Below are 19,128 nucleotides of genomic sequence, written 5' to 3'. Positions count from 1 at the left end.
CTGGAGGGTGGCATAACATGCCAGTCGTGGGCTTGGCCCATCGCGTGGGCCTTGCGGATGGCTGAGGCGGTACCACGTAGCTAGGCCGGTCTGGTCACTGATGGGAAATAACAGGAAACGTGATGGGCTTCGAATTTCCCATGTGCCATGTCATCTTCGACGGACTCGGACATGAAGCCCGATTGAACCCCTCTTGGCTGAGCACATCTCCTGCTTCCCTCGTGTTACACCTGGAAGCAGGACGTGAGATTTAGCAGCGATGTTCTCGATCTGGATATATCGAGGCATGGTGGATTGCAGATTCTGTCGATGGCGCATTATGAACCTGATTCTGGCCGCGAGATCAGAATGTGAAGATGGACAACCGAAAAAGAAACGACCGCCAGGAGACTGTCACACACCTGTGGACATGATCCGGATAAGGAGCATAAGACTGGGGCGGGCGGGAATCGCTGAAGGTTACCCATCGAGGCAGGTTTCAATGATATGGGCACCCCAGGCGGAGTCGACACCCGGCGTTGTGATGTCGGGTGAGGGAAGGGGAAAACTGGCTAGCGTGTCAGTGAACAGGGTCCTGGGAGAAGGGATACCAAAGTTCCTTACGCTTTTTTCTCAGTGGGCTGGGCTGGGCCGCGTTGGGGGCGTCTGGAAAGAATCTTGGGAGAAAGAGAAAGCAGAAAAGAGGACGGCCATTTTGGTATGATTCTGCCTTAGCGATATGGGGACGTTTACCGGGTTCGTTTTAGCGACGAGACACCATGCACTAGATCGAAGGGGAGGTGCGGTGCGGATGGATGTGAAGTGCGCTGCCCTGACTGTTCTCAGAGGAAAGAACGCTATTGACATGAAAAAGGCGGGGCGCCAACGGGAGCACACCGTTCGAGCGCTCCAATCAGGGCGCGCGGAGGTACCTCCTTGTTGACTACTATTGGACCAGAAGAGGGGCGATGGGCATGGTGGACGGCGGCCGTGGTTGAGATCGTGCCTTCCAACCACACCCACACGGCGACAACCACCCTTGCTTGCCATACCATTCAGCTTACACACCCACTCTGGCGACTGTTATGTCACAACTCTTTTTCCACGAGCCCAACGTACCTTTTCAGGCACACAGACACGGAATGGACCTGTTGATTTGCAGATCTGTCTCCCGGAAGCCTTCGTCTCGAGCCGCGGGGGGCCTGGCTGACGACCTCTCGCCAGAGGAAGAGAGACACCGGATCATATACCGGGTATCTGCCTCACCTGCCTCCTCTTTCTGCGGAACAACGAAACAATGACGGGGCGAATGCCATGGCTTGGGGTCCATCCGTGATGATGCGTGCTAGTTTATTCCCGCCCGTTCATGTCGCAGCCGCCAGGCCCTCGCCTTAGTTTCTTTCTGCGCCGCGGCCGCTGGGATATGGATTGCTCAAGGATGCCAAAGTCAGATCATTCCATCCAGCTGACGACATGGAATTCTGTCCCTGCCCGGGATGGAAGATGCCGGTCTGCTGGTCTTGGATGGGGGTTTCCTGCACTGCCGCCGGGTGGGCGTCTCGAGGAGGAAGTTTGAAGCACCTTTCTCGAGGAACGGGGTGAGGTTGCGGTCGATGGCCGACGGGTACAACACCGGTGCGTATCGAGCTCAATCTTCTTCGCCTGTCTTTTCCGTGTCGAGTTGTCCCATTAAGAGAGCGGTGCTGACGTTTCTTCTATAAAAGGTTCGTGGCTTGCCCCTGAGATGGGAAAGTTTTGTCGATATCCAAGCAGCTCATCACTTACAAGACACACTACTCATACATCGTTTTATCAAATCATGGCCGTCAAGACGAGAGAGCGCATCATCGTTGTCGGTGCCGGCGTCTTTGGCGCCTCCACGGCCCTCGCTTTCCAGTACAGCAACACGTACAAGGACTACGACATTGTCGTTGTTGACCGTGATCCCCACGCGGACCCTGCCTCGGCGTCCCACGACCTCTCCAAGATTGTCAGGAGTGACTACGCCATCCCAGTTCACATTGAGATGGCGCGGGCTGCCATGGACATGTGGCTCAAGGACCCCTTTTTCAAAGAGTTCTTCCACCGTGTGGGCATGTACCGGTGCCAGCCGGACGACTTCAACCAGCAGAGCCTCCAGGCATACAAGCAGCTGGGATATCCCACCAAGTCTCGGTGGATTACGGTCGACGAGTTGCGCAAGCAGACGCCCGTCTTTGCCAACGCCGACTTTGGGACCTCGGACAAGGTGATGTACAACCCTGACTTTGGCTACGTCGATGCCGCGGCTGCTTTGGAAGCGACCCGCCGGGAAGCCTTCAACCACCCGAGAGTCGATCTTGTCGTGGGGGATGTGCAGAACCTCACTTTTGACGAGTCCGGCCACTGCACCGGCGTCAACGTCCTGCTGCAGGACGGCACCACTCAGGAGCTCAGGGGCAAGGTGGTGCTGTGCACCGGCGCGCGAACAGCCACCTTGCTCGAGAAGAGCGCCCCCGAGAGAAAGGAGCTCCACGCAGGCGAGAGACTCAAGGCCACCGGCGCCATCAGCTTCACCGTGCGCATCGACGGCGAGCTGAAGGAGCGTTTCGACGCCGGCCCCGTCCCCGTCTGGAAGAACAGGGTGAATGAGGTGATGGGTAAGTACATTCACCATCGATAGAGGGCCGCGGCTGACTTTATCAGGTGAGCTGGTGTCTTACAAGGACGGCCTGCTCAAGTTCAACCGCGACGGATGCTGGACGCTTGAGAAGGAAAGGGAAATCCTCGTCCCAACCGACGCGAACCTGACCCGATGGGTTGACGACATTGACCAGAACGACATCAAGAAGCTCTGTCGTGAGACCCTGGTTGGCCTGTGCGGCAAGGAGCTCGAGAGTTGTGAGATTGAAGAGTACCGTTTCTGCTGGTAAGTCTTGTCTGAGACAGTCGTGAACGTCTGCTGATGCCGCCCAGGGACTCGTACACCCCAAACCACGACTTCTTCATCGGTGAGCACCCCCGCTGCGACAACCTCTACTTCGCCACGGGCGGCTCGTTCCACGGCTGGAAGTTCCTGCCCGTCATTGGCAAGAAGGTGGTTGCCATGCTGGAGGGCAAGCTCTCGGAGCAGGAAAAGCAGATGTGGGCGTGGGACCGCACGAACCCCGACGCCGCCAACACCACATACCACGTCAACGGCGCGCTGGAGGAGATGCAGTAAGCGCAGCAGGCGTGATCCAGTAGGCGGGAAACAAAGGCGGTCATTTGAGCAATACGGGTGCATGGCTGGCGTTACTAGACGGACACCTACCGGGCTGGTCATCATCATTTTGCGGTACGGAGCACACTTGGGATCATGTCGCACATTTGGATTATTCGGCACATTGGATTATGCCAAATACATATCTTACACGGTTGAACAACACTCGCCGGTATCAGAGTGGTGTCTTTTGTGTGCCTCTCAATGATGCCATACCAACCAGTACCCAATGCGCCGAAACGAGCGCAAACAGTGTATGTGACGAATTCCCAAGCGCCTTTTGCCAACCCGACATGGGTATATGTGGCCGGTCATGGACTCGGCTTTCTGCTGTTCTTCCTCTTCTCGTCTCCCCGCCCTCACGGCCCTACGACGAGCCATTGACGTCCAGCTTGCCCTGCGTCTTTTCCAGGTACGCCACCAGATCCGCAATCGTGCACACCTTGAGCCCGAACCGTCTCGCAAAGTCGATGCACTGCTCGCCCCTCATCATGCCCGGGTTCTCGTGCACGGCCCGGCCCTCGACGACGGTGCCGTCGTCGACCAGCTCGCAGATGGCGGCCGCCTCCTTCTTGCCGGCCAGCCGACAAAAGTCGACGGCGGCCTCGGTGTGGCCCCTCCGCTCGCGCACGCCGCCCTGGCGCGCGCGCAGCGGCAGCACGTGGCCGGGGCGGCGCAGATCGGCGGGCTTCGCGGCGGGGTCGGCGAGGACCCTGCAGGTGAGGGCGCGGTCGTGGGCGGAGATGCCGGTGGTGACGGCCTCGTCGGCGGCGTCGACGGAGACGGCGTAGGCGGTGCCGCGGGGGTCCTCGTTCGAGGTGACCATCTGCGGCAGGTTGAGGCGGTCGAGGATGGCGGGGCTGAGGGGCGCGCAGACGTAGCCCGACGAGTGGCGGATCATGAAGCCCATCTGGGCGGTGGTGAGGGCCTCGGCGGCGATGATGAGGTCGGCTTCGTTCTCGCGCGAGGGGTCGTCGAGCACGACGAGGAACTCGCCGTTGCCTGGGGATTTGGGTCAGCGGGGCAGTCACTCAGAAGGCGGGATGCGCGGAGCGGCTTACGGAAGGCCTCAATGGCATCCGGGATGGAGTCAAACTTGGACTCGTCTATTGTCGAGGAGGGCATCGCGGCGTTTGGGTCTGTGGTTGGCGGTGGAAGGGCAAAGTTGGCGGCGTGGAGGAGGGGGACGTTGGAGGGGTAGTTGAAAGCGGCTCCGAGGGAAATTTAGTGGTGTTTTGCGGTTGCGGGCACACGGTTCGGGCAGGGGTCCTCGTTTTCTTCACTGCGCTAGGGATTCCGTCATGCGAGAGAGGGGCGACAACCGGCAGCGGGCAGATAGGAAATCTTGCAGGTGCAATTGACGGTAACCGCCGGCGGGTAAGGCACTTTTTACAACGTGTTCTCACGATGCGCCGGTCTCTGGACTTAATAATCTATCGGCCGATGCTGAGCAGAGAGGACACCCCAAGAAGCCCACCCGTCGCCAATCGGTTGACTCATGATGTGCCTGTCATCCATGGTTCCCATGTGCCTGGACCAGGGCGCCGACCACGCCGAGGATTCTCGGCCTGCGCGGGTTGTTTCTTGTTTGCTCGGTCGGCGGTCGGGCTTGCTGGCGTCCAGGGCCCCTGTGGCGCCTTCTTTCAGATGCGAACGGCACCAAACCGATAGCGGGCTCGGTGAATTACGTAAGGATTGCGAACCGTCCGAGGGCCCGCCGATTACACAGTTGATGGCCTGGCTGACAAACCTTGGTGGAAGCACCCGCGCGGCCCCGTTCTCGATTGCTCGTGAGGCCGGGAGTGCACATCCAGGATAGGATCCGCCGCCGACTTTGCGGTAGAAATCCCGTGCCTGCAGAACGTCTGCCATCTGCAATGCAGTTGACAGGGGTGCACTGACGGTCGGCAACAGCGCCGACGGGAAGCTAGAATTTCAGCGGATCTCCTGCTTTGTCATCACCTGGCATTGATTCATTTCTGCACACACCACCGCAACACCAGCAATGGCATCGTCACGCCCAGCAGCCGTCCTGCTGCGCTCGTTGCGGGCGAGGCCTCTCGTCACGGCCTCCCGCGCGGCTACGACGTCACCTCTCCTCCGCGCCGGGCTGCAACCCCGGTTCAACTCGACCTTCTCCTCCGTCTCTCCCGACGAGGTTGAGCACTTCAACGCCCTCGCCGCCGACTGGTGGGACCCCCACGGCTCCTCGCGGCTGCTGCACCTGATGAACCCGCTCCGACACACCTTCATCCGCGACTGCCTCAACAGCCAGTTCGACGCGCCGTCGACGCCGACCCGGTTCCTCGACGTCGGCTGCGGCGGTGGCATCTTCGCCGAGAGCGCCGCCCGGCTGCCCGACACCACCGCCGTCACGGCCATCGACCCGACGCCCGGCGTGCTCGCCATCGCCAAGGCGCACGCGAGGAGGGACCCCGCGCTGAGGGGTAGGCTGGAGTACAAGTCCGCCACGATCGAGACGCTGCCCGTGCCGGCGCAGCTGTACGACGTCGTGTCCGTGTTCGAGGTCGTCGAGCACGTGTCGTCGCCCGAGGAGTTCCTGGACCGCTGCGCGCCGTTTGTGAAGCCCGGCGGGTGGCTCGTCGGCAGCACCATCGCGCGGACGTGGATGAGCTGGTTCACGACGAACCTCGTCGCCGAGGACATACTGGGGATCGTGCCCAAGGGCACCCACGACTGGCGCAAGTACATCAACGACCACGAGCTGAAGGGCATGTTCATGGGCAAGGGCTGGGAGATGCCGCGCGTCCTGGGCGTCGTCTACGTGCCCGGTCTGGGCTGGAAGGAGGTCAAGGGCAGCGAGAAGGTGGGCAACTACTTTTTCGGCGTCAGGAGGGTGGCGTGAGGTTGACTGTATGATACTGTATACTACTGGTGATACCCTAGAAGGAATACGGGACTGGATTGCCATCTGGTTGATTGGGCGTTCGTTATGAAATGATGAGATCGAGTCGCACACAAGTGAGTTGACTTCATTCAGACATCGTCAGCTGGAGGCTCCAGGGAGGCTTCGTTGTCCAATCAAACACCCTACAAATCAGATTAGCTCCCGCTTATCTGCCGTGAAGAAGAGTTTCCTTTCTCCTAGGAGACAGCAGCGAGAAGAATCTCCCCACGTCCCTAGTTTCATGGGCAAAGAGAAATGCGGCTAGCAGGCCAGAGACGTCTTTCTCCGCGGGCGTAGCCAGGGCCGCCCGCTGCGGGCCGCAATCCTCCGCCTCTGATTGGTCAGTAGCAACCTTATCATCCGATGGCAGCTCACCTTATCACCACGAGCGACCTAGAATGCGATACAACAACCAACCTGTAATGCACCCGTGCCACCCTCCACCAAACGCACTCACATGTCCCTGCACGCCATGCGCAGACATGGCCGTGTGGCACGGAAACTCTGGTTTCGACCGTGGAAATGCATCGTTCAGACCGCCGCGGCCCAATCAGGTGCGGCCGTTCCTGGGACGTCATGGACCAACTCCCGGAGATGCTGATCCCAGCGGATCGTGCCAACTGACTTCATTGTGAGGCGACAAGATAATGCGCCTTTTATAATACTGTCCTGGAGTGTAGTCGCCTCTGTTTCTTTCCTTTTGCTCCGTCTGCTTTTCGCACCCCCAACTCTGTTCGTGTATCGGTAGCGTTTGGCATCTCACGATGGCGGAACGAAAGAGGCTCGTAGTCGTCGGCCTTGGCATGGTCGGCATGGCCTTCATGTGAGTCTGCGCGTGATGGTGGCGGCCTTGGCTGACGTTTCGCAGAGAAAAGATGCTGAAGCTGGATGCGCGGACAAATGAGTACAGCATCACAATCATCGGGGAGGAGCCCTACCTGGCTTACAACCGCGTGGGGTTGACGAGCTTCTTTGACCACCGCAAGATTGAGAACCTCTACCTCAACCCGGAAGAATGGGTATGTGGTCGTTGCTGCATTCGTGGCTCACGCTGACGTTTGTAGTACCGTGGCGCTCCCAAAGGCTCCCTGGGATACCACATCAACACCAAGGTGACAGACATTGACTCCCAAGCAAAGACGATACTTTGCTCGAACGGCGAAGTCGTCCCTTATGACGTCCTGGTCCTGGCCACCGGCTCAGACGCCGTTCTCCCAAAACACACCCCCGGCCATGACGCAACGGGTGTTTTCGTCTACCGCACAATCGACGACCTCAACAAGCTTATCGCCTTTGCTGCCACAAGAAAAGGCACCGCCGGAGCAGTCGTTGGCGGTGGTCTGCTCGGCCTGGAGGCTGCCAAGGCCATGGTCGATCTTGCATGCTTCAACCAAGTGAAGATTATCGAGAGGAATCGCTGGGTTATGAGTCGCCAGATTGACGAGGATGCCGGTGCCATGGTGGTGGACCAAGTACGGAACCTCGGCCTCGACATCATGCTCAGCAAACGCGTTGGAGAGATTGAGACCACCAAAGACAACCACGTCAAGGGCGTGCGTTTCGAGGATGGGGAGCGCCTCGACTGTTCGGCCATTTGCTTCGCTATTGGTGTACGGCCACGGGACGACCTCGCACGCAAGGCGGGCATCAAGTGTGCCGATCGTGGCGGCGGCATCATTGTCAACGACGACATGAGCACCAGCGTCCCCGACATCTACGCCATCGGCGAGTGCGCCAGCTGGAAGGGCATGGCGTTCGGCTTGATTGGCCCCGGCGTCGAGATGGCTGACGTCCTCTCCTTCAACCTCACACAAGCCAAGCTGCACCAGCCGCGGATATTCAAGAGGCCAGACCTCAGCACAAAGCTCAAGCTGCTCGGGGTCGACGTGGCGAGCTTTGGCGACTACTTTGCCGACACGCAAGGACCGAAATCTCTGCCTCCAAAAGCGGCAAGGAGGGCGAAGAAAGACGAGCAGAGCACTATCGAGACGTTAACCAACGGCCTGCCACCTGCCCCAGTCAAGGCGTTGACGTACCGTGACCCGTTCCAGAACGTGTACAAAAAGTACATCTTCACGGAAGACGGCAAATACCTGCTCGGCGGTATCATGATTGGCGACACCAAAGACTACATCAAGCTCGTGCCGTTAGTCAAGAACATGAAGGAGCTCGACATGCCGCCCAGCCAGCTGATCCTGGGCGCCAAGAAGGAGGGCGAAGACGATGGGGACGACCTAACAGACGACACCCAGATCTGCTCATGTCACAACGTGACGAAAGGAGATGTCGTCAACTCGGTAAAAGACGGCACCTGCAAGACCCTCGGCGAGGTCAAGGCCTGCACCAAAGCCGGCACGGGCTGCGGTGGTTGTATGCCGCTGGTCACCACCATCTTCAACAAGACGATGCTGTCCATGGGCAACGAGGTCAAGAACCATCTCTGTGCCCACTTCAACTACTCCCGCGCCGACCTCTACAACATCATCCTCGTCAAGAAGCTCAAAACGTTTGAAGATGTCATGCGAGAAGCCGGCAACGACCCTGCATCCATGGGCTGCGAAGTCTGCAAACCGACCTGCGGCAGCATCTTCTCCTCGCTGTGGAATCGCCACGTCATGGATACACCGATGCACGGCCTGCAAGAGACCAACGACCGCTTCCTCGGCAACATCCAGCGCAACGGCACGTACAGCGTTGTCCCGCGTGTGTCTGCCGGCGAGATCACCCCCGACAAGCTCATCGTCATCGGCGAGGTGGCCAGCAAATACAACCTGTACACCAAGATCACCGGCGGGCAGCGCATCGACATGTTTGGCGCAAAGAAGCAGGACCTCTTGGATATCTGGAAGACGCTCGTCGAGGCCGGCATGGAGTCGGGCCACGCCTACGCCAAGTCGCTGAGGACCGTCAAGAGCTGTGTAGGGACGACCTGGTGCCGATACGGCATTGGCGACAGTGTCGGCATGGCTGTCCGGTTGGAGGAGCGGTACAAGAGCATCCGCGCGCCGCACAAGATCAAGGGCGGCGTCAGCGGCTGTGTCCGCGAGTGCGCCGAAGCCCAAAACAAGGACTTTGGTCTCATCGCCACCGAAAAGGGCTTCAACATCTTTGTCGCCGGCAACGGTGGCGCCAAGCCGAAGCACTCGGAGCTGCTCGCAAAAGACGTCCCCCCATCCGAGGTCATTCCCATCATCGACAGATACCTCATGTTTTATATCCGCACCGGCGACAAGCTCCAGCGAACCGCCCGCTGGTTGGAGAACCTCCCAGGCGGCATCAAGTACCTGCAGGAGGTCGTCCTCGAGGATAAGCTGGGCATCTGCGCCTCTCTCGAAGCACAGATGCAGGAGCTCGTCGACAGCTTCTTCGACGAGTGGGCCGAGGCGATCAAGAACCCCCAGATCGCCGCCAAGTTCAAGCAGTTCAACAACACCGAGGAGACGCTCGAGAACATGGAGGTCGAGCTCGACCGCGACCAGCCCCGCCCGGTGTACTGGGCCAAGGACTCGGCCAAGGAAGACTTCAAGGGCCTCATCAGCAGGTGGAGCAGCATGGCGTGGCAGCCGATGCTTCCAGCGAGCCACTTTTTTGGCGCCGACGAGACGCCCAACGGCATCTCTGCGACCGTCAAGCGGGGAGACACGCAGCTGGCCATCTGGCGAATCCGCGGGAGGTACTACGCCACGCAGCAAATGTGCCCGCACAAGCGCGCCTTTGTGCTTTCGGACGGTCTCATCGGCGAGGACCTCGGCACCGACACGTGCAGCGACGCGAAGAAGCCCGACTCGGGATGCAGCACCAACGGCGACGCCAAGCGGTCCGCGCCGTGGGTGTCGTGTCCGTACCACAAGCGCAACTTTGACCTGGCCAACGGCGACTGCAAGACGGACGGAGAGCTCAGTATCGCGACGTTCCCGGTGGAGGAGCGTCCGGACGGCATGATATACTTGAAGCTGCCGCCCGTAGACGAGCTTGACGCCGCGCTGGGGACGGCAAAGTGGATGGTGAAGAAGGGCGAGGCAGGGAGCAGTCCGTTTGAGCAGCTCGATAAGAAGATTAACTTTAAGGGCCACCGTGGGAAGAAGCCTGGCGTGAGGCCACTGGGGACGTTGAAGATGCACAAGGCGGCGCAGCTCGCTGTCGGTGGGGGGTGTGGGAGTGCGCCGGATTGGTGAGGGCTGGACGATGGCATTATTACATAAATTTTGAGTAGATGGGCGAATGCGGCGGCAAAAATGGAGCGTTTGACCTTAAAGATGGTTGTTAGCGATGGCAGTTCATGCAGGTGGTACTCCATCTCAATTTGTGCTCTTTGGGATCCCTCAAGTAGCTATTTAATGCTGAAGAGGATTAGAGGCAGCTGCCGTGAGCAGAGACACATCAGACGGCGGAGAATACACAGCTTGCTGAAAGAAGCATTTTAATTTCAAAGTGGTGCAAAATAAACGTCGTTGCCAGCAAAAGTAATCGTGAAGTAAAGGTGTGTTCCTCAACAGCGGAATATTAGCATCCGTGCCTAGGAAAAAAAGGGAAAGGTGTGTTTTGTAATGGTGCAATGTAAACGTCGCAGCCAGCGAAAAGAATCGCAAAATAAAGGTGTGTTTTGCAGTAGTATTCTAGAAAAGGTATTTAAGGTAGAAAGCATTACACGCGATTGGCTGATCTCACTGCAATAGTGGATTCACAGTCCTCCCGGCCGGTGGGTCCCGCGGTAAGTCTTGCGACAAGCAGACTGACTCTCTCAAGGCAGGAGCCCTCCTTGCTAACCCTACTTATTCTCCCGAATTTCCAGAGAGTCTCCAAATATTGCTGTTGCGATTGTTTCTTTGAGATTACCAGTTTGTGGCCTTCAGATGAAGTGAGCCGGCGCATAAATGGCCCTCTTTTTACGGCGTGGCCCGCCTCCGGCTTGCGCCAAAATGCCAACATCCAATGGGTATAAATGACAATATTGTGGCCCAACAGAGCGGGAACAACTTTCCATCATTCGTATAAAATCTTGACGGTGGAACATGGTGTGTCTTCATTATGTTAGTGGAAACTAACAATGAACGCCAAACACATTTCACCGGGCAATGGAAGGAGGGATAATGGAGGAATGCTTGGGAGGGAGGGAGCATCTGACCTGTCTTGAGAGTATTTCTCGCTCTACACAGAGTCATTAGAAGTTTACTCGCGTCGTTGAGACTGAAGAAGTGCCGATAAAAAGAAGAGTATGACATGATAGGAGGGTTCCTGCGAACTGGCTCCTCATAAATTTCATACTTATTTCGCACCTTTTCAACATTAGAGGGCTCGGAGGAACCAAAACGAGCCACGGCGCCCTGGCTGGACATTTACGCCTTTGAGCGAGATTCAAATCACCGCATAACATTACGAAAGAGCAACTCATAAACGATACACTTTTATTCAGCCTAGGTAGTCCGACCAACTGCTTCTCTAGCGCGTCCTCCTTCCCAGGATCATGTACGTGGTGCCGTCCTGGACCACGCACTTCACCCTGACACACCTGTACTTGCTGCTGTCCTTCGCCGTGTGCAGAGTGCACATCGAGTTGGACTCTGGAAGCTCGTCGAGCGCGCCGTCCTCCGGGCGCAGGACGACCTGCGTCAGGCAGTAGGCCTTGCCGGGCTCCACGCTGCCGGGGTGCTCCAAGATCCTCTTGTAGGCGTCGTCGCTCACCATGGGCGAGGTAAGCTCGCGCAAACACTGCCGGTAGGTGTGATGCATGCCGTCGTCCAGCGGCGTGAGGGTCTTGAGGCGCGACGCCGCCAGGTCTACTGTCTTCTCCCAGTCGGACCGGCCATCTGCGGCAGTATCCAGCTGCGCCTCCAACACCTCGCTGGACAGCCGCTCCTCGAGCGAGCTCACATCTGCCTTCTCCAAATGAAGGTCAGCCTCTGTCGAGGCCAGCATTTCTCTCACCTTGTCCAACTCGGCCTTTGCCGAATCTCGCTCAGCCTCTGTCGAGGTCACCGTCTGCCGCGCCGCGGCCAACTCGGCCGTTGCCGAATCCCTCTCAGCCTCTGTCGAGGTCAGCTTTTCTCTCATCTTGTCCAACTCAGCCATTGCCGAATCTCTCTCAGCCTCTGTCGAGGTTACCGTCTCTCGCGTCGCGGCCAGCGCGGCATCTACCGAATCTCGCTCAGCCTCTGTCGAGGTCAGCGTCTCTTTCAGACGGGCCAGTTCGTTGTCCGCCTCTCCACGCGCCGTCTCGGCTTGGCGCAACTTCTCGGCGAGATCCGTTTTATCCTTCGTCGCCTGCTTCAATTTCTCCTCAGCAATAGAGAAATCTTTCATAGCCTCGGCGAATGACTCATTGGTGATCCTGCGGGTCATGTTCTCTACAAACAGCTTGTGCTTGCTCTCGCTCATTTCCTTATACTCTGCCTGGAGCTTCTCGTGTTCCTTGGACAGCTTCTTGTTCTGCTCGTCCGACTCCTGTAGGAGCTTGGCGTGTTCCTCCCGATTCCGAGTCTCGCGCTTGGCCGCCTCGTCGGCTCGAATGCCGGCAGTCTTGGCCTCGTGCTCGGCCAAGTCCAGCTTCTTCTGGAGGTTCATGACCTTCTGCGGCGTCTCCTCTGCCTTCTTCAGCGCGTCTTCAAACCTCTTGAGGATTCTAGAGACCTCGATCTCTGTCCTGTGACTGCCTTCGGCATGAGTGTCTCCAGACATCCTCACCTCCGTCGAGGATCGCTCCTGATCTCCGCTCACCGGGGCCATGACAACTGCAGAGACTCTCTCATACGCGGACAACCCAGAGTCCTGGGCACCATCTGCATCACTGACCGCACCTGCCTGAAATGCGGAGGTCCCATCCCCTGCGCTCGTCTTCTGCTGTTTAGCGGTTCTCATTGATGATAACGATCCGCTGCCCTCTCTCTTCCTTCCAACAGTCCGTCGACCGTCCACTTCTGCTCTGTCTGCTCCTACCGCAGTCGCGGTAGGCACCAAAGCCGCAGTCGCAGCCTGAGGCCGTGAAGCCGTCGTTCCTTCCACTGAATCGCGCTCCGGCGGCATCTTGGTCTCGGTGGGGGCGGTGGTAGTGGTCGTGGTTGTGAAAATTACAGAAGAAAATGCAGGAGTGATGATAAACGCAGGTGCGGGAAGGCGGAGAAAACTTGAGGAAAGACGGAGGTGGAACGTGGCCACCTGGGAAAGGGAAGGAGCCTTCAATCCGTTCCTTCTCCTTACACAACTCATCATGCCCTCTTCAAACCACCTCCTTCCCCACTAGCCAACTTTCAAGAGACACAGTCGGGATTTTTCAGTAAGAGAATCACTTTGGTAAGTTACAATCAAAGGTCAATTTTCACGGGTTACGCAGCACACAGGTGGTTGAATTGCACAGAATATGTATTGTTACAAAAGCATATTGGCTTCCCGAGTGGTAGGTATGGTCAACCCCGTGCCATATCTGGCAGTCAAGAGGGCATAAGTCTGAACGAAACAGGTGGGTGATCGTCGTTGCCGCGGCCCTCTTATACTTCGTTGTCCTTCGGGTCCTCCATCGCATCCGAAGACGGGGCCGGGTTATGCTCCTGCAGCCTCTTGTATTTCCTTTGCCAATCGAAAATATCGTCTTCCAACTCCCGAATCCTCTCATTCAGCTGGTCGATCTCGGTCTGAGCGGAGCCTGAGCCGGTCGCCTCGGCACTGGCCGTAAGCCCCGTCGAAGACCCGACGGGCCTTTCTCGGTCCGCGAGCTTCTTCTGCATAGCCACCCAGCGGCGCTCCACGAGTATTCTACGCTCGTGATATTCCAATATGACGTCCCTCGACGGCAAATTATTTTGCATCTTGAACTTGCCCGCCTCCATGCCGTAGCCCTCGCCCGTGTACCTGAACAGCGGCATTCCCTGGTGATCCATGTCCGTCAGCGCCTTCAAAATGTCCTCAAGATCAGTATCGGAGACCTTGTAGGGACCGTTGTCCTCTGTCTGTCTCGGTGGCGGTTGCTTGTACCTGCCCTCTAGCTTCTGCATGAACTTAGAGAACCAGCCACACGGGATGCCACGCTCTTGCATGTCGTCGCGGGTGATTTTGTGAAGCTCGGGCATCTCCATGCCCTGGCCCTCGTGCTGCTTGATAAAACGGATCATGGTGTTGAAAAAATCGTCCCCGGTCGGGTTCAGGAGCTTCCACGTCCGGCAGTCGTTGGTTCGCACAATCACTGCGTACTGGATGGCGACGATGAGGCATTCAACCTTGCCTTGCCACAGCGGGTGATGTGCCAAGATGGTCAGCATCTCCATAAAGGTCCCACTCCACAGCGGCGAGGCTTCCCTATCCTTCTTGACGTCCTCGTTGTACTTGGCCTTCTTGGCATGCTTCTTCCGCTCCGGATGATATTGCAGCGCGTACTTGGCCGAGATGGCCTCGATCGGGCTCTTGCGAAAGAGGCGCAGGAACACTTTCCACATCGTGATGAGTCTGTTTAAGTTTGAAATTCCCATCCAAAGATCACGGTTGGGGTGGTCCGCCCACTCCTTCTGCAAATCGTCCTCGTCCTTTCGGGTCCAGAACTCGCCGAACAACGAATTTGGAAGCTTTTTAGCAGGAATTATAGGAGGGATTATCTCGTCGACCTCCTGTTTGTTAATCTTCGACACGAAACTTTCTGTCGTAAGGAACTTCTTGTACGACTTTAGTGGCTGCTTCTCAATGTGAGACTGCTCGACGAGATTCCACGCCTTGTCAGGGCGCACCAGACACTTGCCGTAGTCATCATCGTTCTCTTTACCTTCATTAGCATCCGATTGGTCATCGCTACCATCCCCGGTTGGCTCCTCTCCTCCACCATCTGTCTCGCCCTCCTCGGAATTTGTCTCGACCTGTCCAGCATTCGTCTTCTTCTGCTTCTTGTCAATAGAACCGGGTGTGTCCGAACTCTTTCTCTTGGTCTTTTGACCTTCCGTTGCCGTGACAGCTGATGTCGCCGCCGAGGTCTTCGTCGCAGCCGCAGCCGCAGCCTTTTTCATGTTCTTGGGAGGCATCTTGGTGGTCGTCGTGGGAGGTGGTTATGGGAAGTGGTAGTGAAACTCGCAGTAGAGAATACACGTGCAATATGGGGGAAAGATGCGAAAAGCAAGTGTGGGAAACTAGAGAGATGTGATGTTGTGAGGAGAAGAAGAGGGACATCGTTCAAGTAGGAAAGAAATCAGCCTTCTGAATGAGCTCCTTACTGCACCTTCGTCCCCAGACACCTCCTTCCTTCCCCACTTTCCAATCTTTCAAGAAGGCCCAACAGCATTCATGGGGCAAGCACCGCGTTATAGAGGCAGGATTCAACCTAGAGACGTTCCCCTCTCAGTTGGACACGTTGAGTATCTGGACAAGTGTCCTTTCGATTTAAGTTTTTCCTTCCATCCTTCCTGTACTGAGCAAACGCTGCCACCGCTGGCGTCTTTCTCGGGCACTTCGAAAGCTATCCGGGGGGTTGGGAAATGGCAATGGTTGTTAAAGAATATCTGTCTGTGTCTCGGTACAATTGCCATCGGATAAACTCACAACTGGTCTCAAGTCCAGACCTTCTAAACAGCTACTTGGGTCTACTCGAGTGCTGAGGTATCGGGCATCCGGTTAGAAGGGAGGCACTGGTAAATTCAAGCACGGTCAGAATAACAAGGAAGACATGTTGTGACTTGGAAACACGAAGTCAATGAACTGCGCACATCCGTCGCATACCATGTATTGCATGCTCGTTGTTTCTAACCTCCGGGAAATCAGCCAATCTCCACCCCCACGGCACGATCATAACCATACTCAATACTAGTCAGCGCAAGCTCGCGCGCCAACCACTGCGTTTACACATCAGTCCCTCCTTCCAATGTACCCACGGGATGGGAGCTCTTGGCGCGGATGCCGACTTCTCACATACGGTATCGCAGGCTGTGTGTCAGGAGAAGCGATACCACATACAGCTGGGCCGCCACAATGGCCAAGAAGCTCTCGTCCCTGGCGTCACGGGGTCTTGATCTGAATCGAAAAATCTCGTCCTCGAGTCGGTCTCGACTATTATAGAGGCCAGCGAGCCAACTTGCTTCGGATCGCTGTGTCCAGTCTTGTTGCGGTGTGGGATAACCCAGGAGTTGCTGCGGTATGGGATAGCCAAGGCGCCTTCGATGCGAATAAGGGTACCGGGCCTGACCATGAAAGCCTCCAGCGTACTGATTCGTCGTTGGAAAGTAATTTCTGTGCTGATGTACGCCGTACATATTGAGACCGCCGGCTGGTGCGTGGGAATGCGAAGCGTTATGGGTCTCAACAGGACTCCTGGGGTCAAGTTGGAGAGAAGGAAGGTTTCCATAAAGATGAGTTCGCGAGCTGCCTACTTGCTCTCCAACATTGGAGATGGCCTTAGCCGAGGTTTGGAGACCAGTCGTGCTGGGGGCGGCGAGGTTGTTATGGCTGTGGTGATGTTGGCGGTCATGACAGGGCTTCTTCGTAACATGGACCCGGTTTCTGCTACCGTCAGCGCCCTTATCTTCATCGACAGTATCCGACAAGTCTTCTTCGACGCGATTGTGTGACATCTTGCGTCGTCTGTCTGCATAGGGACGGTGGCGATAACGCTTCCGCCGACGACGTTCTTCCTCGAGGGCGTTTATCCTTAACGAGCCGCTGCGGAGTGGATATCTTTCTCTAGACTGTGTTTGTTGGCCAGAGACATTGGTTTGAGCCTTCTGTAAGTCTCCTGAGCTGGAATTCTTGAGAATGCCATGTAGCCTAGGCGCCGGCTTCGGACTGGAGGGCTCAACGGGTTCGTCGCCATCTATTTCGTCAGACCCAACCATGGAGATGCCAGGCCAAGAATCACTGCTTGAAGTGGACATGGTGTCCCAGTCCGTCTTCGAATTTGAATCTGCCACTTCGGCGAGAAGGCGTGGAGGGGGCATTTTGTCTATTGATGTCACTCTGGAGAGGAAAGATGTTTTGTGTATGTGGGATGGATCGTCTTCTTTTTCTCAACGTAACAAAACAGTGGAAGGCGATTGAAACAAATACCAGTTGGGGGCAATGATGGAGTGTCGTTGGAGAGAAGTTGATGATGGACGGGTGTCAGTTGAAAGAGGTGTATGCCCGGGGTTAGCCAGCAGCTTCCTTCCGAATAGGGCAGGTAGGGAAGGTACCCGTTTGGTCCAATGGAGGAAGTCGCTGCTTTAACGCCTGCATCTGTCAGCAACCACGACTCGGCCTGCTCTTGAATATCAGCCATTGCAAAATCATACATGGAATTGACTTCACGAGAATGATGGCAGTGGATACCATGACAAATGTAGAGAACGAGTGCTTGAATCTGTGCCTGAAGACTATGTAAAGCAACCCAACAACGTTCTCTTAAACCCAATATTTACTTGCCACGAAAACCTCCACTAAAGAGTGAGCGCATTCTGCCCCAACCCAAGGTGCACCTCAGTTCTGCGCAATTCCTCCACGCTGCTCAAGACCTTTTCCAAATTCTTCGTCTTGGGGTCAATTGGCAAAGGCATCCTTTCCTCCTTTCCCGCCCTGTAGTCGTAAAACTCCCACAAGGGACCCGAGCGGTTTGCGTACTTGCACCAGACGTGCCCCTGGCTCTTGGCGAAGTCCTTGGTCCAAGGAAAAGGGCCCCCTCGTGGATCTTTGATTTCAATTGAGGAAGTCGCGGCCCCCATGACGAGATCAACCCAAGGGGTCCTCGAGGCGATCGCTGGCCTGTTGCCTCTTCTATGGACGAGGAGGTGATACAACTGGGCCTTGGAGAGCCGCGATACTCGAGCACATTCATCCAAATGATGCAGCTTCGTGTTGCACAATGGGCAGCCACTGATCTGGCCCGAGAGATCTGGCCAGATGCAGTCAATCAGACGATGGCCTCTGTGGCCGCAGTTCCCACACCTGAGCTCAACATGACGGTCGATTGACTGTCGGCCGTGGGTGACGAGCTTCTCTGCATCTTCCTTGTTGAGCTTGACCTTCTCGCAGAAAGGCGGCTTGTCGCGAATTTCTTGGGGGGGCTGGAAGCGCCTTTCAGTGAATCGCGGTGGACGGTGAAATCGACCTCGGTCTGAGGTAATATCGGGCTCGCGTTGAATTGATTGACCCCAGCCATGATTATCACCTCTTGACAGTGACCTGTATGATGGCCGCTGGTCTCGATCACTGCCTCGTGGTTGGGCTGGCGGGTCAAAACGGGAAGGGGCAGGGCGGCCACGTCCTTCCCGGGCGAAGTCGTGGTAGACCCCTCTGCTTGGGTTCTGGGGTCTAGATCCTGGTCTAGGCTTGATCTCGCGGTCATGATTCTCTGGTCGTCGTGTCTGGTCTCGAGCCAGGGTTTGCTGCGGGACGTAGCTGTCGTAGCTCTCTCGATGTACCTGATGCGAGGGTCGAGGCTGGTTGCTTGAACGATGCGGACCTGAAGAGGGCCGCGACGACAGTCTGTCGTGAGTCGCCGCGTCGTGGCGGTGGTCGTTGTGGTGTTGAATCATGTGCCGTCTATCGCTGGTTGCTTGGTGCTGGTTGCTTGGGCGATGCGGACCTGAAGAGGGCCGCGACGACAGTCTGTCGTGTCCCACCACGTCGTGGCGTCTCTCGTTGTATGTTTGTAGCCTGTACAGTCTATCCGCAGAAACGTTAGCAAATTCATGCGCCTCTGACATCGTCGATGTCTGCTGCTGAGTGGGCTGCTGTCTCTGGCGTCGCTTCCTATCCAGGCTGGCCTGGGCGCGAGCGAAGTCATCTTCTGCCCCCTCCAGCGAGTCGCGACGAGGTCTCTTTCTGTGAGGGTATTCGCCAGCGTCGGAATTCATGCCTTCCTCCCATTCACGCTTTGGTCTCGCCATAGTGTCTGTTGCGGCGTTGTGCTCAAAAGGGACAAGAGTGCGAGGAATTAGAAGTATAGAGGTGAGAGTAGAGAGCGAAGGATAGGAATGTAGTGGTGAAAAGAGTGCGAGGGGTAAAAATGTATTGGTGGAGAGCCGCGTGAAGAATCGGAAGTGTGTGTGTGAGAGAGAGGAGG

General features: G+C 56.8%; 7 protein-coding genes across 7 annotated transcripts; 3 read left to right on the top strand and 4 right to left on the bottom strand.

Moving 5' to 3' along the window:
* Positions 1–1,723: 1,723 nt before the first annotated feature.
* GCG54_00002618 (L-pipecolate oxidase) lies at positions 1,724–3,181 on the top strand (the record flags this gene model as incomplete). Its single annotated transcript, XM_045402707.1, has 3 exons — positions 1,724–2,618; positions 2,665–2,887; positions 2,935–3,181. 3 exons carry the CDS (start codon positions 1,724–1,726, stop codon positions 3,179–3,181), a joined length of 1,365 nt encoding a protein of 454 aa, XP_045269325.1.
* A 406-nt stretch (positions 3,182–3,587) lies between these two features.
* On the bottom strand, positions 3,588–4,345 carry GCG54_00002617 (3 4-dihydroxy-2-butanone 4-phosphate synthase; the record flags this gene model as incomplete). Its single annotated transcript, XM_045402706.1, has 2 exons — positions 3,588–4,222; positions 4,282–4,345. The coding sequence occupies 2 exons, from the start codon at positions 4,343–4,345 to the stop codon at positions 3,588–3,590; spliced, it is 699 nt and encodes a 232-aa protein (XP_045269324.1).
* An 880-nt stretch (positions 4,346–5,225) lies between these two features.
* On the top strand, positions 5,226–6,086 carry GCG54_00002616 (Ubiquinone biosynthesis O-methyltransferase; the record flags this gene model as incomplete). The annotated part of the gene is made up of 1 exon (XM_045402705.1): positions 5,226–6,086. The coding sequence occupies one exon, from the start codon at positions 5,226–5,228 to the stop codon at positions 6,084–6,086; it is 861 nt and encodes a 286-aa protein (XP_045269323.1).
* An 806-nt stretch (positions 6,087–6,892) lies between these two features.
* On the top strand, positions 6,893–10,303 carry GCG54_00002615 (Nitrite reductase [NAD(P)H]; the record flags this gene model as incomplete). Its single annotated transcript, XM_045402704.1, has 3 exons — positions 6,893–6,951; positions 6,997–7,147; positions 7,193–10,303. The coding sequence occupies 3 exons, from the start codon at positions 6,893–6,895 to the stop codon at positions 10,301–10,303; spliced, it is 3,321 nt and encodes a 1,106-aa protein (XP_045269322.1).
* A 1,264-nt stretch (positions 10,304–11,567) lies between these two features.
* GCG54_00002614 (uncharacterized protein) lies at positions 11,568–13,148 on the bottom strand (the record flags this gene model as incomplete). The annotated part of the gene is made up of 1 exon (XM_045402703.1): positions 11,568–13,148. The coding sequence occupies one exon, from the start codon at positions 13,146–13,148 to the stop codon at positions 11,568–11,570; it is 1,581 nt and encodes a 526-aa protein (XP_045269321.1).
* Positions 13,149–13,609: 461 nt separating this feature from the next.
* GCG54_00002613 (uncharacterized protein) lies at positions 13,610–15,124 on the bottom strand (the record flags this gene model as incomplete). Its single annotated transcript, XM_045402702.1, has 1 exon — positions 13,610–15,124. One exon carries the CDS (start codon positions 15,122–15,124, stop codon positions 13,610–13,612), a length of 1,515 nt encoding a protein of 504 aa, XP_045269320.1.
* Positions 15,125–17,503: 2,379 nt separating this feature from the next.
* On the bottom strand, positions 17,504–18,952 carry GCG54_00002612 (uncharacterized protein; the record flags this gene model as incomplete). Its single annotated transcript, XM_045402701.1, has 1 exon — positions 17,504–18,952. One exon carries the CDS (start codon positions 18,950–18,952, stop codon positions 17,504–17,506), a length of 1,449 nt encoding a protein of 482 aa, XP_045269319.1.
* Positions 18,953–19,128: the final 176 nt, after the last annotated feature.

This window comes from Colletotrichum gloeosporioides (genome assembly GCF_011800055.1).
Source record: "Colletotrichum gloeosporioides strain Lc1 chromosome Unknown consensus_13, whole genome shotgun sequence".
NCBI lineage: Eukaryota > Fungi > Ascomycota > Sordariomycetes > Glomerellales > Glomerellaceae > Colletotrichum > Colletotrichum gloeosporioides.
Note: the sequence above shows the minus strand (reverse complement) of the source record. Positions and strands in the feature narration are given on the sequence as shown.